At 56.7% G+C, this 12,031-nt stretch overlaps 1 protein-coding gene across 6 annotated transcripts; it reads left to right on the top strand.

The window, feature by feature from the left end:
- Positions 1 to 324: 324 nt before the first annotated feature.
- Positions 325 to 9,574, top strand: LOC139795437 (restin homolog). Of its 6 annotated transcripts, none has more exons than XM_071742428.1 (20): positions 333 to 937; positions 1,285 to 1,398; positions 2,442 to 3,566; positions 3,710 to 3,808; positions 3,941 to 4,011; positions 4,158 to 4,260; positions 4,422 to 4,634; positions 4,879 to 4,998; positions 5,202 to 5,276; positions 5,479 to 5,598; positions 5,802 to 5,876; positions 6,082 to 6,198; positions 6,402 to 6,476; positions 6,777 to 6,965; positions 7,130 to 7,251; positions 7,830 to 7,892; positions 8,155 to 8,256; positions 8,808 to 8,949; positions 9,108 to 9,254; positions 9,391 to 9,574. In XM_071742428.1, the coding sequence occupies exons 1-19, from the start codon at positions 563 to 565 to the stop codon at positions 9,204 to 9,206; spliced, it is 3,399 nt and encodes a 1,132-aa protein (XP_071598529.1). In that variant the 5' UTR covers positions 333 to 562; the 3' UTR covers positions 9,207 to 9,254; positions 9,391 to 9,574. The 6 variants fall into 6 exon arrangements, 5 of the variants coding, with proteins under 5 accessions (XP_071598531.1, XP_071598529.1, XP_071598528.1 ...); XM_071742427.1 differs by having other exon boundaries at positions 340 to 937; positions 5,482 to 5,598; positions 6,079 to 6,198; XM_071742425.1 differs by having other exon boundaries at positions 341 to 937; positions 6,079 to 6,198.
- The last annotated feature ends 2,457 nt before the right edge of the window (positions 9,575 to 12,031 follow it).

Raw genomic sequence — 12,031 nt, forward strand, 5'->3', positions numbered from 1 at the left:
GAAAGCTGGGGCTTTCCACCGAAGAGGGTAGTGATAGGACAAGGGGTAATGGTTTAAACTGAAAGAGGGTAGATTTAGGTTAGGTATCAGGAAGAAATTCTTCACCATGAGGGTAGAAAGATACTGGAATAGGTTGCCTGGGGAAGGTGTTGATGTGCCAACCCTGGAGGTGTTTAAGACCAGGATGGATGAGGCCTTTGTGTTGCCTGGTCTAGTAGGAGGTGTCCCTGCAGGGGCAGGGGGGTTGGATCTTGATCTTTTAAAGTCCCTTCCAACCATAACCATTCTATGATTCTATGACTCTGGACATCTTCCATTCCTAGGGCCACTGAGGGAGTTCTGAGCATCACCTTGCAGATGTCACAATAGCCCCCCTGTGACAACAGTCCCCTACCCTTGGGGCTCACTTTGTCACCCATGTCACAGCTCATATCACTTTCAGTGGTGGTGAGGAGGAGGAGGAAAGTTGCTGTCTGTCTGTTCCTCTCACTCAGATTTTGTCCCTTAGCCTGAAGGGCTCCTGTTCCCTCTGGGGAAAGCTGTTTTTCTGGTTACAGTAGACATGTCTTCCATAACTCTGGTTCAGCTGCTGGACCAGGCACTCAGGACACCCGATTTCGGGAGTGTTCACTACCCGGTCCTGTACCGCCTGCTGCTTGCCATGCTTGGGTACATGGGCATGCGGGACCTGCCTGCCCCTGAGATGGGGCACAGCCAAACCTCCGTCCCAGTGGGGTGCTGGCCTGCCTGGGTACTCTCTGCCATGGAGAAGGAGCAGGACACAGCTCAGGACACAGGACAGCCTACCAAGGAGTTGGGGACGCAGCTGACTGAGAAGCACCTACTGCAGGGCACAGCCAGCATTTCACAGGTCCCCTCTGTGGCTGCTGCCAAGAAGCAGGAGAACCTGAAAGAGCTCCAGGGTGAAATGTCCAAGGTAGAAGCTCTGCCCAGCCCCCTTCCTGGCACCCCTCACCTGGGCTCCTGTGCTGACCTTGAGATGCCCTTAGACCAAGGTCTCAGTTTAAGCCTGAGCTCCCCTGTGGGAGAAGGATGGAGTTCTGGGGAGGAAATGCAGCAGCTGAAATGCTGCTCCAGTTGTTCTGGCTCCCCCCACACTGCCATCAGCAAGTGGTGGTGGGTCCAATCCAGCCCCCAGTGCTCTGGGCTTTTCTGGGTGGAAGCTGAGCACCCCTGGAGCTCCAGCCCCACCACCCTCCATCCCACTCCTGAGCTCCAGCCAGCCCTTCTATGGGACTCATCCCTGCCACCCCTTTCGCCCAGGACATGGCCATGTTCCAGGATCTCTTTGAGAAGTTCAGTGCAGTGACAGCAGAGATGAAACATATGAAGGAGGAGATGCGGGAGATGCGGAAGATGCAGGAGGCGGTTGGCTGGGTGAGCTGCTGCGGTTGCCCCCTGGGAGGGAACTGGGCCCTTGCCCCCTTCTGGTCCCTTTTCCCATTGCACCGCTACTCCAGCCCCTGCCCCACAGCCATGGCTGTCACCCAGGGGGAAGGAAGGATGCCCCCAGGGAGGAGTAGGGGGCTCACCCCACCGGCATTCCCTCACCCTCTGCAGGTGAGTCCAGTGGGAGAGGGAACTGATGGCTTCAAGCCCAGGGATGCGAAGGCCCTGTTAAACGGAAGAACCCTCAAAACAAGGAACCTGGGAAGGGGGATACTGACCCACCCATGAAGCTCAGCCCCAGCTCTGCCCAGCATTCTGCTACCTTGTGCCCCAGTTAATTTATGGGTGCTCCTTTTCCATCCCAATTTTGTGCACTGACTGCCTTCCGTCTCCTTGCTTCACTTCCAGGGAAAACTTCAGGATGCTGCAGTCCAGGTGCTAGGCCTCCAGGAGCGGGGAACATGGGAGAGCGAGGGGGTATGGCCACCAGCACATGGGACCTGGCACAGGCAGAGCCAGGGCATCTCTTCGGCTGGGTGCTTCCTGAGGGGTCTACTCAGAAAAGGGCTGGGTCTCAGCATGATGATGGGGAAAGAGAGCAGGTGCTGGCACCTCCCTGAGGGTCAGGCTGCACTGACAGCCTGCAACAGCCCCTCCGTGGGGCAGGCAAGCACCCCAAGCCCCAGGGCCTGCATGGGCAGTGGGCAGGCCTGTGGCTCCCTGCCCTCTCGGTCTCTGGAGCTGGTGCCCAGGGGCAGGGATGGGGGAGGGAGGTTTGGGGGCAGAGCCCAGTGTTGAGCACTGGGAGATGGGCTGCACATATTGGGGCTGGGGAGGGATGGGGGACCATGGCAACTCAGGGTGTCTCCACAGGTGGGCAGCCATTGCCTTTGGACTGTCATGGGGTACTTGAGTTTGGCCCTGTGTAGTGGTGGTTTGGGGACAGGGGATACAGCAGGAGGGCCCTGGGGTCTGTCCTCACTGCTGCACAGCTGCCCATAACCCTGCTACCCTTTGCCTCCTCTTCCCAGGAGGGCAGTGCAGCCCAGTCTGCCCCCTCTGAGCTCACCACACTGGATGTGCACACGGGGAATGAGGCCACCTTGGGAACCATCACCCAAGGGATGCAGACGACAGTACCCACCATCAAGATCACCACTGTGAGGGTGCAGACAGAACCTCCCAGCACCCAAGACACTACCTTGGAGGCAGAGCCAGGGCTACCTGGCTTGAAAATCACCACCCTGAGGACACAGACAGGGTCCTTCAGCACACAGACCTCCATCCCAGGGCTGCAGGCAGAGCCTCCCAGCACCCAGGACACCACCTTGGAGGCAGAACCTCCCAGCACCCAGGACACCACCTTGGAGGCAGAGCCAGGGTCGTCTGGCATGAAAACCACCACCCTGGGGACACAGACAGGGTCCCTCAGCACCCAGACCTCTGTCCCAGGGGTGCAGGCAGAGCCTCCCTGTATCCAGGACAGCACCTCAGAGGCAGAGCCAGGGCTGCCTGGCTTGAAAATCACCACCCTGAGGACACAGACAGGGTCCTTCAGCACACAGACCTCCATCCCAGGGCTGCAGGCAGAGCCTCCCAGCACCCAGGACACCACCTTGGAGGCAGAACCTCCCAGCACCCAGGACACCACCTTGGAGGCAGAGCCAGGGTCGTCTGGCATGAAAACCACCACCCTGGGGACAGAGACAGGGTCCCTCAGCACCCAGACCTCTGTCCCAGGGGTGCAGGCAGAGCCTCCCTGTATCCAGGACAGCACCTCAGAGGCAGAGCCAGGATTCCCTGGCATGAAGACCTCCACCCTGGGGACACAGCCAGAAGGATCCCCCAGCTCTCAGGCTACTGTCCCTGGTATTCAGGCAGGATCCCCCAGCCTCAACACTACCATCCAAGGGATGCAGCCAGAACATCCAGGGACCCATGAAGAAGGAGCAGAGGTCCAGCCAAGCTCCTCCCACGTGGACCTGAGCTTTCCTGTCTCTGAGAAGGACAGGGAGAGACCTCCTCTGGGGAGAGAGAGGTCTCCCAGTCAGGCTGAGCAGCTCGGCCACCTCTTTATTGCTGCCCTGAAGGAGCAGGTAGCTGAAATTGAAGACACCAAGGCAGACAAGGATGAGCTTGAGAAGCTGCGCCTGCTCCTCTTCCCAGAGGGAGGTGGGAGTTCTGGGGAGATGGAGGGGGTGGGGTGGTTTGCATGGGGACACCTGGGTCAGGGGCTCATCATGCTCAGAGCCTGGCCCTGAGGATGAGACCCCCTCACTGACAGTGTGTTCCCTTGGACCATGTCCCTGTAGGTCAGGAGAGCATCCCCAACATCCTGGCCAATGTCCAGGGTCAGGTGTCCTCCCTGGACAGCAACCTGCAGTGCCAGAAGGAAAAGGTGAATGTGGTCCCTGAGGGGGCTGTGGGTATGCTGGGGGGCTGGGTTGGAAGGGGGGCAGCCTGAAGGGCCCTCATGATGGGATGAGGTGGGGGGACCATGCCCTGATGATGCCACTGCTGCTGTTCCCAGATGGCGCAACTGGAGGATGCCCTTGAAAAGATGGGAATTAAAGTCAGTGATCAGATGACCCAGCAAGTGAGGTAAAAGGATGGGAGAGAGTTTCCTACCATGTGGGGCTGCCAGGGACCCCGGGGGGCCTGGGAACAATCGTTATTTGAGGGCAAGAGATTCCCCCTCAGGAGCCCTACAAAGCCTAAGCCTGCCCATGACTCCTCTTGCTGACCAGATCCCTGCAGCAAGAGAATCAGGACCTAAAAGAGCAGCTGGACAAGAATAAGGCCATGCTGGAGCAGTTAGTGTCCAAGACAGCCCAGCAGCTACAGGAACAGGTGAGGCTGGGGGGCATCTCCCACCAACTGAGCAGGGTGGTCCCAGATGGGGTCACGGCTGCATCCCCTGGCTGTCTGGGGACATGGAGCCTCCAGGGTACCCAGGCTTGTTGGCTACATCCGTCCCATCTCAGAGACAATTTCTTCTCCCCTTCCTGCAGCTAGACAAGCTGCAGGCTAGAGTGGAGAACACAGAGGCACAGGCAGAGGCACAGGCAGAGGCACAGGCAGCGTGTTACAGCTGCAGCATGGACATCAAAGCGCAGCTGGGGCAGCTCCTCCAGCACTATGAGAAACTCCAGGAGCTGGTGGAGTCCTTGATGTCTCAGCAGGAAGTAGACAAGGTGGAGATGCAGCTGCCAGGGAAGAGCCAGGTAGGAAGATGCTGGTGGGAGGGTGGGGAACTTGGCCCTGGCTGGCTGTGCTTTGCTGTGATGTGGGGGAGCCTCTTGCTGCCCCACAAGTTAACTTGTACAAGTCAGAGTGGAGGGAAATTAAAGCCTTCATGCAAATGTCCTGGTGGCACTGACAGCTGGTGGTACTGGATGAGGAACCTGGGTCTGTCCAGGCTGGGCAGCCAGCCCCGCCTTGCACAGCACCATCTTGTCTTACTCCCAGAAGCAGGACAAGGAGAAGCTGAAGAAGACACAGGCCACCATTGCACAGGTGCAGGAAGACTGTGAGCAGCTCTGGGGAATCCTCCAGAATGAGCATCAGCAGAGGCAGCAAGATCTGGAGGTGAGTGGCTGAAAGCCCTGTGGGGTCAGAGCATCCTTCAAGCAGAGCCCAGGCTGGGGACCAACCTGCTGGCAGCCCTGTTGAGGTTCCAAAAGCCATTCCAGGAGGTTTTTGCTGAAGGTGGAGAGGTGGGGTGTTCTGGGCTGGCTGGGAGGCTGCTCTGACTCAGCCACTGCATCATGGGCTGCTCTCTGTGTTGGAAGGCTCTGTCCCAGTCTGTGGAGAGGCTGCAGAAGGAAAAGGCCAACAAGGAGGACCTGGAGTTGGCAATGGATATGGTAGGGCCTGCGGGCACCCCAGCACCAGCTAAGGGGGTCCTGAGCAGGGTGACAAATGCCCCTTGTCTCTTGGGTGCTCAGTGGCAGAACTGGCCTGGGGGAGGGATGATTTCCAGCCCAGTTCTGGGTCCCTCACTGCCCCCCCGCCTCCCCTGGGTCACTTTAGCTTTGGGACTGACCCCCTGGTCGGTCTTACTCCCAGAAGCAGGACAAGGAGAAGCTGAAGAGGACACAGGCCACCATTGCACAGGTGCAGGAGGACTGTGAGCAGCTCTGGAGAATCCTCCAGAATGAGCATCAGCAGAGGCAGCAAGATCTAGAGGTGAGTGGCTGAAAGCCCTGTAGGGTCAGAGCATCCTTCAAGCAGAGCCCAGGCTGGGGACCAACCTGCTGGCAGCCCTGTTGAGGTTCCAAAAGCCATTCCAGGAGGTTTTTGCTGAAGGTGGAGATGTGGGGTGTGCTGGGCTGTCTGGGAGGCTGCTCTGACTCAGCCACTGCATCATGCGCTGCTCTCTGTGTTGGAAGGCTCTGTCCCAGTCTGTGGAGAGGCTGCAGAAGGAAAAGGCCAACAAGGAGGACCTGGAGTTGGCAATGGATATGGTAGGGCCTGCAGGCACCCCAGCACCAGCTAAGGGGGTCCTGAGCAGGGTGACAAATGCCCCTTGTCCCTTGGGTGCTAAGTGGCAGAACTGGCCTGGGGGAGGGATGATTTCCAGCCCAGCTCTGGGTCCCTCACTGCCCCCCCGCCTCCCCTGGGTCACTTTAGCTTTGGGACTGACCCCCTGGTCGGTCTTACTCCCAGAAGCAGGACAAGGAGAAGCTGAAGAAGACACAGGCCACCATTGCACAGGTGCAGGAAGACTGTGAGCAGCTCTGGAGAATCCTCCAGAATGAGCATCAGCAGAGGCAGCAAGATCTGGAGGTGAGTGGCTGAAAGCCCTGTGGGGTCAGAGCATCCTTCAAGCAGAGCCCAGGCTGGGGACCAACCTGCTGGCAGCCCTGTTGAGGTTCCAAAAGCCATTCCAGGAGGTTTTTGCTGAAGGTGGAGAGGTGGGGTGTTCTGGGCTGGCTGGGAGGCTGCTCTGACTCAGCCACTGCATCATGTGCTGCTCTCTGTGTTGGAAGGCTCTGTCCCAGTCTGTGGAGAGGCTGCAGAAGGAAAAGGCCAACAAGGAGGACCTGGAGTTGGCAATGGATATGGTAGGGCCTGCAGGCACCCCAGCACCAGCTAAGGGGGTCCTGAGCAGGGTGACAAATGCCCCTTGTCTCTTGGGTGCTCAGTGGCAGAACTGGCCTGGGGGAGGGATGATTTCCAGCCCAGCTCTGGGTCCCTCACTGCCCCCCCCCCCCCGCCTCTGCTGGGTCACTTTGGCTTTTCAGACCGACCCCTTGGGGTTTATGGGATAAGTAGGGCCACAGAGCTACTTCTCCCTCTACATTGCCCCAAGCTGGCCCTGCCTGTCCTGCTCCATCCTTTCCACTCTCCTGCCCTTCTGCTAGAAAGCCTACAAATACACCCTGGCCAGCACCATCAGCCACAGCCAGCTGGAGGACATCATGGAGCAGCTGGAGAACATCATGGAGCAGCTGGAGGAGAGGATCCAAGCGAGGATGCTGAGCCAGATGATGAGCCAGAAGCAGGCATATCTCCAGTTCCGAGAGAAGCTTCTTGAGCAGCTGAAAACCAAGGTGAGGGGTTGGTTGTCTCCACCATGCAAAATTGGCCCGCTGGGGGCTTGGTAGCCTAAGACAGCAGCCCTGCCAGGGTCCCCCCCCCTCCCATTTGTTCCCTCCCTGGGGACTGGGCTGTCCCATCCCGTGCCAGGAGGCTGAGGGTGTGTGTCCATCCACAGGTGGACCGCCAGCAGCTGGAGCTTCTGCGGCAGCAGCTGGAGAGGAGATGGAAGAGAATCCTGGCGAATGAGAAGGAGAAGATGCTGCAGATGGAGTTTGATGAGGCAGCTGGAACTAAGAAGTGAGTGCAATGGGGACAGTGGTTGCTTCGGGGACAGCACTCACTCCGTTCCCTCCAGCTGTCGCAGCTGGTGCCCACAGCAGACCCTGGCACAAGAGTGTTTCAGACAGCATGGCCTGGGAATGCTGAGGAAGGTGCACCTTCTCCTACCAGCAGCCAGGTCCCTGCATGAAAGGAGCCATGAGGAAGGGGCAGCTGGGGGCTGGAGCCATCTGGAACCAAACATGGGGTGTGGGTTCAAATGCTCTGTGGGCCAAGGGCAGGGGATGGTGTCTGGTCCTCCCAGTCAGGGGAGTAGTTCCCACCATGGTGGTGGGCTTGGGCACTTGCTTCTGTGGATTCTCCAGTGCCTAATACAAGGTGGAGCTTTTTCTCAGCTAGGTGCCCACAAACAAGTGCTCTTTCCCACTGCAGCTCCTTCCTTCTGCAGCCAGCCAGTGGACTGGGGCCTTGCTGGGGTGGTGGGGAATAAGCCATGCTCCAGCTCCCATGGTTCCCCACACCAAGGCCACAACTCACTCCAGCAAAGTACCCAGCACGTGGCTGCTGCTCACCCAGCCCTTTTGTTCCCTTTCCAGGCCGCTGACCCAGCTCTCCTGCCTGTCCTGTGACCGGCCACTTAGAATGCGGGTGCCTGGCCCGTGAGTAGCACCTGGCACCACTGAGGGGAGATGGGTGCTGGCAGTGCCCTGGTGTGCTGGACACAGGGGTTTGGGTGTCACCTGGGGAGTCTGACACTGCCCAACCCCCTCCACAGCCCCATCTGCCAGCAGGGGAATGGGGACCTCACCCCAGGGGCAGAGGGCAGGGTGAGCTGTGGGGTACAAGCCCCATGGGTGCTGCCCTAAGCTGGGGTGAGTAGTTTGTTCCCCATCACCCACCTGTGGCTCCTGCCCTCCCCAGGTGCCTGGAGACCCTCCCATCCCTTCCAGCGCTGCCCCGCCGCTTCACCAGGCACCCACAGATGAAACACAGCCAGGACCCGATCCAGCAGCGTGGGCGCAGGTATGGAAGAGGGGCGCCCCCCCCGCCAGCCCCTTGGGGGCAGGATTGCTGGCTCCAGCCCTCGTCGGGGAGAGCTCTTTCCTGGGTGGGGGGTAGAGGGGCCTGGGGTGGGCCTGGGCAGGGGAGCACAGATGTGTTGTGGAGGCTCAGCGGAGCTTGCCCTGGGTCTGTGGGGTTCAAGAGCCCCTGCTGCACTGCCCCAACTGGTCCAGGGCACTGAGGCTGCATGTGATGAGTTGTGCCTGGTCTCAGCCTGCCCTGGGCCTCGTGGGGGCCAGGGGTCACCTGGGAAATAAAGCAGTGCAGCTGGCACAGCCCAGGTCTGGCCTTCTGGGGTCCCTGGGCTGGGATGCAGGGACCAGCCCAGGCTACAGCTCTCTGGGACCACAGGGACAGAGAGGGGGTGGCAGAGCTGGGTGGGTGCAGCAGTCAGGGGATCCGGGAGGGATGGAGCCTAGGCAGGAGCAACCCCCTGCCCCTACCTTGGAGCAGGGTGACACATGGGGTGCTGCAGTGCTGAGCACTGAGCACCCCTGTGCCCCATCCCATAGGGAGCCAGAGGCCAAGAGCGTGTACCCTCGAGTGCCACGGGCCTCTGGGGGAAAGCACACCCTCACTCGTCCACTGCAGCGTCCCCCACGCCTCCCACCCCTTGGGACCAGCGACCTGCAGCTGCTCCAACTGCCCCATGAGGTAGGGATGAGGGAAGGGTGAGGGGACTGGGAGGGCAACACTGAGCCGCCACAGGACTCCGTGCCTCAATTTCCCCAGAGAGAGCTGGGGATGGGAGGGTTGCTTGGGGAGGTGGTGCTGGGCCCCGGGATTCAGCCAGCCCATGCTCTCCTTCTCAGCTGGAGGAGCTGGAGGTGTTGGACCAGGACCGCCCCAGGCACAGGGTCCTGCTACCTCCACTGAGGATGCCAGCAGGCAGCCGTGACCAGCAGCAATGAAGGCCTTGGTCTTGTCCTGCTTTGGTGAGAACACTGTTCAGTGACAAGGTAATGTTTGTGTGTGTTTATGAAAGTCATAAAAATGGTTACTAATGCATCTTCAGGACTTCCAGAGGGGGGAATTGATACCAGTAAGGGTCAAAGGAAGCTCTGTGTACTTATGTTTTACACTCTTTTTCTGCAGCTTGGGTCCCTCCAGTGAGACATCCCCAAGGTCAGGAAAAAACTTTGAATCCCAGTCACCACAAAGAGGAGAGCCAGCCAGGGACCAAGAGTTCTGTGACCAATGATACTAGATTTGGGAGGTGCTGTCCAAGTGACCAGTTCTGGGACAATCAAATAAAGCCATGTCACTTTCCCAAATATGATCTCTTTCTGTTTTGGAAGTTTGGTTCACACAGTAACAACTGGATCCCCTTACTGTCATAGAGTCATAGACTGTTTATGGTTGGAAGGGACCTTAAAGATTATCTAGTTCCAAACCCCCTGCATGGGCTTTCTAACTCTTTCTCAGAGAGGAATCCCAGTGGTGGCTGGATCCTGTCTTGGCCACTGACAGTTAAGAGGAGTCCAGACCCTCAGTTCTGAGGAGCTGGAGCTCACAGTCTGACCATGCACTTGTTTGCACAACATGCATGTGACTGTCTGTCCAGTTACCTCCCAGGATGATGAGGCCTCCCCTTTCCAATGGGGTCTGTCCTCCTCTATCTGAGACTCCCTATTCACCATCACTCACTTCTCATCAGGATAATTCTTCAGCAGTCCAATTTCTCCAACTTAAGTCTCAGTCAATGCATCTTAACACTGTACGAGGTCATTTTGAGTAATTACAACCAGTCTACAAACTGTGTCATTATTATTCCAAGTAGTAGAGTAAAAGTTTAAGGTTAAATCAAAGGAGTTCAACTACAGCTTCATTAGAATTGCAGCCTAGGTCCAATTGCTCCCACTAATCATGCTAAGTCAAGCCCTTTATGTCAAGCAGTTTTCAGTTTTCCCAGTTCTTCAATATTTATGCCTCTAATTCCACTGTGTCCCCAGCAGCAGGTGACAGAACCAGCTGTATGCTCTTCTGCCCCTTTATTCCTGGAAGCTTTTGGCCCTGCCCCTTCCCCAGGGGGTGGTGGGGTGGTGGGATGAGTGGTGCCTGGGGTACATAACCCCCTCATCTCTGCCCAGGAGTCTCAGTCTGCTCTGGTGCTGTGCCTGGGTTAGGGCTCTGCTGTTCTTGCAGCTGGTGACAGCTTTGGAGCTTGTTGGGGCAGTGTTTTTGGGAGCTCATGAACACAGAGAAATCAGCTTTCTGCAAGATACTCCAAGTTAGAGTAAAAGCCCAGCACGGCAAGACAACAGCTCGGAATGGCGAGCCAGGCAGGAGAGAAGAATGAGGCTCGAAAGGCGCAGCGAGTTGGCGCGCGGAACTCAAGCCCGAGGAATGCTGAAGCCGAAGCGGAGCTCTGAGTGCGCATCAAGTCAGTACGGTCCTGAAACGGAGTCTCCCAGGGACACGCGATAGTGCGGTCCTGAAACGGAGCCTCCCAGGGACACGTGATGCGGTCCTGAAACGGAGCCCCCAGGGACACGCGATAGTGCGGTCCTGAAACGGGGCCCTAGGGACACGCGATAAGACTGGTGTGCTGAATGCTCGGAGAAGCCTCTGCATGGCTAGGCATTCCGAGGTGGCGAGTATCAGCGAAAACTGAGCTGGTGTTTTAAGACCTCATCTCCTGCTAACAGAGGCTAAAAGAGCCCGAATTTTCCCTCCTCAAAAAATAGGCGAAAAAATGTTGAAAAATAATGAAATGTTTAAAAAAGTAATGAAAAATGTTGAAAAATAATGATGAAATGTTAAAAATGTTGAAAAATAATGAAATGTTTAAATTATTGAAATGTTTGAAAATGAAATGTTAAAATGAAATGTTAAAAATAGAAAAATAATGAAATGTTTAAATTATTGAAATGTTTGAAAATGAAACGTTAAAATGAAATGTTAAAAATAATGAAATGTTAAATTATTGAAAATGAAATGTTGTAAATTATTGAAAAAAAAAAAGAAGTTTATTTTTTCAACAAACAACAAAAAGGGGGGAAATGTAGAGAGAACCACAAATCCTCAGGTGTCGCCGATAATGAACTGGGAGCTTAGGCCCAGCTGTGCCCAATAATTAGGGCCTGCCCCAGCCTGAAATGGGCGGGGCTGAAGGGCAAGATAAAAGGCATGCTCCCAGAAGCAGACAAGAGATGAAGATGCCTGAGGAGAGGGACGGCAAGAGAGCTCTGAAGAAGAGCCAAGCCCCCGAAGAGAAAGGCTCGCTGCTACAATGAGGCTGCAAATTGAGAGGGGTTTTACATTTACTGTAGGGGCGAGGGCTATCAGAGTGCAGTCCCCTTTGGGTGGGTAAAGAGAGTGGAAGAGTCTTCAGCACAATGCCAGCAAGTACTGGGTAGGGCAGCTCCAGCCTGTGTCTGTGCTCTGCTGTTGGTGTTGTACAGGTGGGGCTTGAGAGATGGGATTTGTACTTGTAACTGTAGTTAGAGGCTATATACAAGACCACCTCGGGTCTCATCAAACTACCTGGCAGCACCCAGGTGACTTGATTTCCATGGTTGGTCTGGGTTCTTTTCAGGTGCATGAGCTGTGTGTCAGAGGGCAGAGCAGAGCGCTAGGTAAAGGTGGGTGTGGGTGGATGGGGATGACTGTGGGTGATTCTGACTCACTTATACGTCTCTGGTTTTATTTTCTAGGTGTGAAGTGAGATACTGGCATTGGGGAGGACGCCGGCAAGGTGAAGGGTGCCTGGAGCGCAGAAGCAGCAGTTTTGGGT

Source organism: Heliangelus exortis, chromosome 3 (genome assembly GCF_036169615.1).
Source record: "Heliangelus exortis chromosome 3, bHelExo1.hap1, whole genome shotgun sequence".
Classification (NCBI taxonomy): Eukaryota; Metazoa; Chordata; class Aves; order Apodiformes; family Trochilidae; genus Heliangelus; species Heliangelus exortis.